A 9,356-nucleotide genomic window follows, 5' to 3' on the forward strand; every position below is an offset into this window, starting at 1 on the left:
ACAAGCTAAACCCTGCTCACCTCACCACCGGGTCCCACACTACCTATCCCCAAGGGATCCCTCAGAATCCCTGGGAGTCTCCCGGGTACAGTCTGAACACCACTTTATGAGCTAACCACGAGGTCAAAACAGTTATGAAAACATCTTTTGGCCAATGTATAGTGGGATAACGAGAAGGATGGTGAACAAGATATTTTTCTACAATTATTTACGTTCCTTTTATGGACAAAGGGATGTAAGCTCATGATCGTAACAAAGGAACTGACTACAAACCTTGGACAGCAGAAAGACTGCAGGAACGGTAACTTATTTGACATGCTCTGCTCAAGTCCTGAAGGCACTGGTCAGCTGCCATCTTGTCCTGACTGTCCCTGCAGTTGGCAGTAGTCAGTGGTAAAGTGGCCTAGACATACTGTGCTTTCACATGCCAAACTCTAAAGTCACAGGTGAACAGATTTAATACACATCACATACACATCAGTCTATCTCAACCACCAGTGAACTTATTTCAAATATTCCATGCCAAAATATGAAAGTCAAGTAATATACAGAGCTACAGTATAATTAAATTGTGTTTTACAGGTCCATAGTTATCTTTCGTGATAAGAGTACAATTGAAGATGGAAGAGAACGGAACACAGTTTATAGTAAATGTCGATACGGGGGCCAGAATTAATTTTACCACGCATTAATTACAAAATCACAAATTTTCTCCATCTTTTAAACTTTAAAATGTCTCACAAAAAAGTTACTTTGGTTTTCCACCCCTTTCAGATTAGCACCGCTTGGTTTTTGCCTAGTGTTATTAATAGTCTCCATGTATCATTGAGAGTATCTTCTTTAGTTTGACCTAAACATAAATGTTAACGGCTAAGCTTGTAAGTAACGTAACTACAGAAGCTCAGTGGCAGGAATCGGGCCACAGTGGATGACAGACCTGGTACAGAGGAACTTCCACCCTCCGCAGACAAACCACTCTAGCCCGCGTGTTCTCTGCGTGATCCTCGCCCGTGGTAATGAGTGGTAATCGCTTTCATCATTCTCAAAGCCTTCTTCAGACATCATCAGTGGCATTTCATCCAAATGGGCAGACTCATCTTCCAGCTGGTACCTGGTTAAAGGTGAGAACAGAGCAGAGAATCACCTGTGAAGCAGCACCAAAAGCCTTGTTTGGTAATGTAAGTAAACTTGAACCACATTTTCTGACTATTCCAGGAAAATTAATAATGTATACAAGATTATCTACATAGATGACCATTACTGTGTTGCGCTGTTTCAAAGCGCACTCAAAAAGCATGGGAAAAGGATTAGACTTGGTTAAATACGTAATTGAATAACCATACTGTCACTAAAAATAATAAGGCAGAAGACCTTTTGGAGAAACTAAGTATGCCAGGAGAAGGAGCAGTGATTTATTTTCAGCTCTTTTGAACACCTTACTCCATCAATGAAAACGAGTATGTCTCCGTGTGATCCTTTACAAAGTACTCCAGTTACTTTCTGTACCATCACAGAACTGCCCTACAACAGGTGACAAGTCATTTCAGATGATGGGGACAAACATGATCAGTGACCTGGTCTAAAACAGAATTCATGTTTCCTCTTAAAAATTCCTTTTTTCTTATTCTCTGTATTATATCACTTCTTTAAAAAGAGTCAACTAGAAAATGAATATTTATACAAAATGCAATTAAAATTCAAAACAACACACATACATATAGTAATATAGTATACAAAATGAGATTTTTAGTCTTTTCCATTAAGTTCTTTCGGTGACATACATTTTAGCAAAGTCAAAATCTCATCAGCTTTAATGCTAGAAAAGCAGTACAATGAGTCTGAAAGATAATGGAGATAAGCAACATCACATTTAGTAACCGCGACTTCAGAAATGGAGCCTTTGAACTGGCAAGCAATTTATTCCATTTCCAAAGTGAATTTCCTATTGTATTGAAGATTTTTCCTCAGTATTTAAAAACAATAAGATGATGAATAATGGATTTTTTTCAGAGACAGGCTAAGCAGAAAATCTTAAGTGTCTTTGTTGCCTGGTGTCATATACACTTAATTGGTTTGTCACTCAAGAAAAATCAACGTTTCCAGCAATTAAGTACAATTCTCGAAATATTTAAAAAATGAGTAAAAACAATGTGAACAAAGACGACAGAAGGAATGATACCAAACCCAAGAGTACTGCCACATAAGAAACGAAGACAGCTATCTTAACTGCTGCGAAAGGTTTTAAAAAAAATTAGGAATTTTCAACAAAACACTCAAGTAAGAGAAGGTACGTAATTTACATGTATCTAAGTAAAAGTAAATCAATACAATAACTAGCTTAAACTCAAATTTTTATATTAAGTAACAGCCTTAGCATTTCCATTTTGATGAGAAACATTTCTGAGAACTCAACTGATACTGAAGGGAGAAAGACATTTAAAATATGCCTAATGCTTCAGTCTTCATTAAGAAAAATAAACATTTCCCCCTTTGCCTGCATGTTAATAATAGAAAAAAGTGCTTTAAAAAAGGGGGCATTTCCTTCATGAAATACAGCTTCCAAGTTCAGTTGTGTCACTGAGTCATTAATAAGTAGCAAAACCATATGAACTACCGGAGACAGTGGGACTTTCCCTCCTACTGTAGCAGAGGAGCTAAACAGGTAACAAATAAAGCAACTGCCGGAGAAGCATGCCTTGACCTTAGTAGCTAAAACAACAAGGATGAGGGTGAGTCAGCCCCCCCCACTGAAAGGGAGCTCCCAAGTGAACGGTATACACAATAACCTTGGAGCTACCGACTCCTCTTCGAAAGTGTTCTGCAAGAAACCTACAAAGCAATTTCTTGAAATAAGAACTTACACGGACGCTGTACATAAACTAAGACAAGCTCTCGAGTTAATGGTACAGTATCTAATGATATGTCCATGGCGATCCTGAGATTCAAAGGTACACGGGCCCGTCAGCACAGGTCAGCAGCCTAATCCTCTGATGTTCCCGACCACCAGCTCCATCCCTGAGCACACTGTCAGCTGCAGGAAGCTCAGGAAAATGTTCTCTATTCCAGCAGGCCTAAACAATTTCGGAAACTTGAGGGAACTACATACAGATCCCTTTAGAGGAAATTCTGTAGACCTTAATGTGTCTCTGAGTCCACGGAACCCTGGGCCTGGGCACCCTGATAAACACGGCCTTAAGAGTCACTACGCACTTCAGAATAGCTTTTCAACTGTAAACCATCACAGCAAAGGAAGTTGCATATTTACAACGAGTTAAATATTTTTTGATCCTCATCATAGTTATAAAAATGTTTACGATTCAAAGAAACTTGTGTATGGACACTCAGAAGAAAACTACCATTAAAAAACGATTTGTGTTGCCTCTACCAAGATGGGTAGAGTGGATAAAAAATAGAAACTAACCATATGCCAACTACAAGAAACTCAGTTCAAATGCAAGCAGGTTAAAAGTAAGAGGATGGAGGAGGGGCGGCCGGATGGCTCAGGTGGTAAGAGCGCAAGCTCTCAACAAGGTTGCCTGTTAAACTCCCGCATGGGATGGTGGGCTGCGCCCCCTGCAACTAAACATTGAAAATGGCAACTGGACTTGGAGCTGAGCTGCGCCCTCCACAACTAGATTGATGGACAACGACTTAGAGCTGATGGGCCCTGGGGAAACACACTGTCCCCCAATGTTCTGTAATTAAAAAAAAAAAAAAAAAGGAAGAGGATGGAAAATTATATGCCAGGCAAAACATTAATTGAAAGAAGGCAGGAGTGGTTAAAATGTCAGAAAAAGCTTCAGAGCAAAATAATTACAAGAGACAGACAGGAAAATTAGATGACGATAAAAGTGTCACTCCATCAAGAACACAAAGCAATCCCAAACATGTATGCATCAAATGACACACGTGCAAAACATGTGGAACAAAAATTGATAAACTAAAAGAAGACAAAGCTATGATCAGAGACTTTAACAACCCACGCTCAACAACTGATAGAAGAACTAGACAGTAAACCAGCAAGATAGAAGAACCCAACACCATTAATTAACAGGGTCTAATAAACATTTCACCCAATAATAGAAAAAGTATACTTTCTTTTCAAGGACTCTCTTTTCAAGGGCCTTGGAATTCTTACCAATTTAGACCACATCCTCGGTCACAAAATAAACAGCACCAAATTTAAAATAAATGACATCACACCAAGTATGTTCTTCGACGACAAAGGACTCCCGCTAGAAAAGATATAAATAGGACTCACATCCTCCTCCATAATAGACAAGATGCTCAGCATATAACTGAAAACCATCAGTAATTCCAAGAACCAGAACACTCACAATGTGAATCAGGAAAGACAATTAACTGACACCAAAACTACGATTAACTCAGATACTGGAATGACGTTACAGCATCTTAAGCACAAAGCATAAAAATGCTTCAATGATAAATTACAAATTCTCTTGAAACAAACAGAACTTACATAAAAATAAAAAATACAATAACAAATACAACAAAAAATACAATAATAAAAATAAAATATCGATGGGTGGAATCAACAATAGAGTACAGATGGCAGAGGACAGAATTAAGGAACTTGAGGGGAAAAAAAAAATCAATAGAATTTATACAATCTAAACAGAGAAATGAGACTGAAAAAAAAGAGCCTAAAGGAATTACCATGTTTCCCCCAAAATAAGACGGGGTCTTATATTAATTTTTGCTCTAAAAGATGTATTAGGGCATATTTTCAGGGGATGTCTTATTTTTTCATGTACAACAATCTACATTTATTCAAATATAGTCATGTCATCTTTTTCTGGAACATCGTCATAACGTACTAAATGCGTCCATCTGGCTAATGATCTTAGTTGAGGCTTATTTTCACGGTAGGTCTTATTTTCAGGGAAACATGGTATGTAACACTAACAATAGATGCAACTTTTGTAGCACAGGAGTCCTGGAAATAGAAAGGAAAGAGTTCTTGAAGAAACAACAGCTAAAAACTCCCTAAACTTGGTGAAATAAAACCAACAGTTTCAAGCTTAGTGAATGCCAAACAACATAAACCTAAAGAAATCCACATCAAAATACATCATAATTAAACTTCTGAAAAGTAGAGACAAAGAAAGCAGCGAGAGAAAAAGATGACACATTACGTATGGAACGCCAATTCCAATGACAACAGACTTCTAATCAGAAACCATGAACGCTGGAAGAGAGTGAAACAAGAGTTTCTAAGAGCCAAGAAAAGAATTGTCAGCCAGGAATAGTATGCGCAATATAACTATCCTTCTGGAATGAAAAGAAAAATAATGACATCTAAAGACAAAGAAATTTGAAGATTGGCTATAGGAAGTTCTTCAGACAGGAAGGAAATGAAAAAAGAGAGAATCCTGGCACCTCAGGAAGGAAGGAAGAATGATAGAAAGAGCAAAAACATGGGTACATACAATAGACTATCCTTATCATGAGTTTTATAAATCACATTCAATGATTTAAACAAAAGGTTGTAAAACCATCTGATACTCAGGACGTGATTTTAAAGTGTGTGGGGAAGAAGCTGGGGAGAAGGACCAAGATGGAAGGTCCGCACACCCCGCGCCACATAGTCAAGTAGCAATGCGAGTTCTGCACGTGGTCTGAGGCGGGTATTCTGTCAATACCCGGGGCAAACACTACAAAAACCACGCAGAAGTTCAAGTATCCCCGAGGAAGCCGAGAGAAGCAGAGGAATGAGAGTCAGGGGAAACAACCAAATAGAACAGCCCAGAAAATAGGATAAAGTGGCAGACTGAAGCTCTAACTGCACGTGGCTTAAACCCCGAGTCGGAAGGCAGAGACCGACAGAGCGCACAGCGGACAACACGACCCAGCGGAAAGCCCGCCGCGCATCCGCCGCGCATCCGCCGCACGGACTCACAGCTGACACGGAGTGACAGTACGAAGAGCCGCAGTGGCTACGCCGACGTCTAATAAAGCGACGGCGGGCAAAGAAAACCAGCAGTGAGAGCCGCCCCGCGGGGGCACAGGGGCCCTGGGCGTGCACGTGCGACACGGGCCTCGGGACGTGGGCAGGGACCCGGGGCGACTCGAATGGGACGGGAAGCCACGGAGAAGCGCGCGGCGTTCTCCTAGACAGTCGTGTCCTCGTCCACCCCTGGACTGTCACTGACACGTTCACCCGCGCAGGCGGCCCAGCGAGTCCTGCACGCGCACACGCGTGTCGCCAGGTCCCCGGCACCCTGCGAGTCCTGCAGGAAAACACAAGGACACCGCGCTCCGGCTTGGCGCGGGAGGCCATGCAGCGGCCGGCCACGCGGGGAACCCCGCCACGCACGGAGGCGGCAGCGCCCTTGGTAGGTCGCGCCTCACGACCCCGCCGTTTACGAGGTGCGGTCTTGCTCCCTCTGGGCGACAAGGAGGCGACAGAGCAGGGGCGCCGCCCTCGTCCCACCGCCGCCCGCTAACCCGGCGCCTCCCACCAACTAACCTCCCCGCATCTCACGTCCCGCCCGGGACACCCACGTTGTTGACACGCGCGTAGCAAGCGCGCTCAGCAAACAAACTGCGACGTGCTCCCCTGCGCTTCCCACGAGCGGACACCAGGGACTGCCCGCCACGCACGTATTTTAACTCCACGCGGAAGCCGCGCCGTCGCGCCCACGTCCACGCGGCCACCGAGCTCCCGGCCCGCGCCCCGCGCCGGACAGCGGCCCGAGGCCGACGCCGGGGCCTCCTCGGAGCCTGGCGGCCGCGCCGGCGCTGCCACCCGAGCCTCGGCTTCGCCCACGGCTGAACGCCCTCCCGAGTCCGGGCTGGCGAGCGCCCCGCGCGGCCCACGCGGGCAGGCCCCGGGCCGGAGGACGGCGGCCTCGTTACCTGCTGGGCCGCTCGGCCCCGGGCCCCGCGGCGCTGTAGTAGGCCGCGCGTTTGCGGTGGGCCGCGGCCGCGCTGCGCACCGGGTACAGAGGGATGCGGTCCGCCATGTTCCGGACGCCAGCTCTCCGCCCCTCCCTGACCCCTCAGTTCACCCGCTTTCCCCGCCCTCTCCCCTCAGCGCCAACCCGGCTGACGCGCCGCTCGCGCGCCCTTCCCCGCCACCCGCCGGGTCGGGGCCTGATGGCGTCACCACGCGTCGGGGTTCGATGACGACTCCGCGCAGCGCAGGCGCGAGCTGGAGGCGGAGGCTACCCAAACTACGCCCCCTCCTTCGGGGGGGGGCGGTGACGTCACCGCGCGGGTAGGGCGCGAGCGGTTGGCGGGGAGATCCGAGGCTCCGCCCCCAGCGCGTCCCGGCATGATGACGTCGCCGCGGCAGGCCGTGAGCCGAGGCGCTGTGGTCGGGGCATCCGCCGGGCGCTGGGCCTGCTGCGCATGCGCTGTGCGTCTCCTGCAGCGCGCCCGGCGCTTCTCCGCGGGTCGGCCGCCTGCGTGGGCTCCCTCGGCCGCGCGCCCCTTCCCGGGGCGGTTTCCCGTTTCGCCCGCGGCCCTCTCCCCACGAGCGGTGGAGGCCGAGCGGACGGCGGAGCCACGTGGCGCCTGCTCCGTGGTTTCGAACCGCGGGGAGCGCGCCGCCCCGTGTCCCGCGGCACAGCCCCCGCTGCGCTGCGCCGCCGTCGGGGGCCCGGTCCGGAAGCCGTGTGTGGGAACCCGCCCCTCCGGGGCCCACGCAGCGCCCGAGAGCCGCGGCCTGGGCCCACGTCGGCCGCGCCGCGCGCGGAGGCCCGAGCGTCACTTGGGACAGTCGTGCCAGCTGCCTGCTCCCCCGGCCGCCAGCCCCTCGCGTGGCCGACACCCCCGAGGCCCAGGCCTTCCCCCGCCACCGCCGCCTCGTCACGCGCGTCCTCCCGCCCCCCACCTCGGAGGTGGCCGAATCCTTGCGTGGGCCGCGCTCGGCCCTGCTCTGCGTTCGGGGAGTTTTACTTCCTCCTTCGGCCTTCGCCCCAACGCCTGCAATCTGGGCAGACTCCTCCTGCGCCTAAGGTCTCCGTGGGCCTTGTTTCCTAGGGGTCCTCCTGTGAGTGGCCTTCAAACGCGCGTCTGGCACGTCTTCAGGGAGTCCAGCCTTGGCTTCCGACGTGGCACGTTTGAGATTGTTACTCATCTGTGGCTCAGGAATTGGGCTGGACGCCGCATCTTTTAAACGTGAGGTTTTCTTCCCGGCCAAACACGGGCTCAGATTTCTAAACTATTTGCACGTGTATTTATAGACTAGGGGTTATATTCCCAGGTCCACATGCTGAAGCCTCCCAGCTGCGCACCTTCACGATGTGTCGTGGGAACTTGAGGACCGCGGCCTGTTTGAGACGCCGCTTGCCGTGTGTCAAGTCCCCGGGGACACGCACTGGAGGAGCCCCGGCAGCCCCACTCCTAGGAAGCGGCTGGCCGCACAGCACCTGTCTCCTAACAGGAGCAACCACTGTCTTGGAGCGGCCCATACTGCTGGCTTGCCCCTAACCAACCAAGGACTACGAGAAGCCCCTGAAGCCCCAGGCAGCTCTCAGCAACAGGGTGCTGGTGGGTGATGCTTGGTGCCTGGTAGGGTCATCCTCCCACAAGTATGACGGCCCAACCCAAGCCCTGCAGCAAGCCCATCTCCCACCCCCATCATCTCCTTCCGCACCGGGAAGCCAATACACAGGACCCACTCACCTCTGTGTTTCTGGTCCATTAACTGCTGTTTGCAAGCCCTCCTACGTCTTGTTTGTTTTCTACTTTCATAATTTATATATCCATTAGGGATGTCTGTTGAAGCAATGTGTTCAACCTGAACTTCTGGATTCTAAACTCATCTTGTTTAAATATCTTCATGTATTACTCTTTAAATTTAAAAACTTACTCATTAAAAAAGTAATATTCTTAAGTAGTTGCTACCACTTTCTAGTTGCCAGTTTGCTCCTTAGATGCTTTTTATATGGCTTGGAATTCACACCCCATTCACACAGCTCTCAAAAGACACAATGATCTGCTGTTTGCTAAATGAATTTTACTCCTCCTTTCACTTACTCACTGCAGCAGGTAACGCTGAAACGCACAGCTCCTCACCCACTCAGCAACTGGAATTGTAACAACTCAGTCATCAACAACTGACACTGGAACAGCTCCTCAATCACTCAATGAGCTGACAGTGTAACACCAGCTAGATAACCACACTCAACAGCTGATATTGTAGCACAGCTCCTCACCCACTCAGCAACTGAAATTGTAACAACTCCAAGTCACTCAACAGCTGACACTGTTACACCAGATGCTTGTCTTTTTTTTCCTTCTGAGATAACTTTGAGACAAATCGTACAGCTCTACCCCTTTAGGAATTCCATTGGCTATTTCTCTTTCACAGCCAGCCTACCCACTTT

At 48.3% G+C, this 9,356-nt stretch overlaps 1 protein-coding gene and 1 long non-coding RNA gene across 5 annotated transcripts in view; one reads left to right on the plus strand and one right to left on the minus strand.

Moving 5' to 3' along the window:
• Positions 1–7,111, minus strand: part of ATP9B (ATPase phospholipid transporting 9B (putative)) — a 171,886-nt gene extending 164,775 nt beyond the window's left edge. For 2 of the 4 annotated variants that reach the window (XM_081078540.1, XM_081078539.1), the window contains exons 1-2: positions 6,880–7,111; positions 938–1,111 (exon numbers count right to left, since the gene is read on the minus strand). In XM_081078540.1, coding sequence (XP_080934666.1) covers positions 938–1,111; positions 6,880–6,986 — 281 coding nt within the window. In that variant the 5' untranslated portion in view covers positions 6,987–7,111. Of the gene's footprint in view, positions 1–937; positions 1,112–6,490; positions 6,509–6,879 lie in introns of those variants that run through there. The other 2 variants (XM_081078541.1, XM_081078542.1) reach the window with 2 other exon arrangements.
• A 281-nt stretch (positions 7,112–7,392) lies between these two features.
• Positions 7,393–8,876, plus strand: LOC308509816. Its single transcript, XR_013995259.1, has 2 exons — positions 7,393–8,145; positions 8,231–8,876. It is a non-coding gene; the product is annotated as an uncharacterized lncRNA (long non-coding RNA).
• The last annotated feature ends 480 nt before the right edge of the window (positions 8,877–9,356 follow it).

Source organism: Rhinolophus hipposideros, assembly GCF_964194185.1.
Source record: "Rhinolophus hipposideros genome assembly, chromosome: 17".
In the NCBI taxonomy this organism is placed as follows: domain Eukaryota; kingdom Metazoa; phylum Chordata; class Mammalia; order Chiroptera; family Rhinolophidae; genus Rhinolophus; species Rhinolophus hipposideros.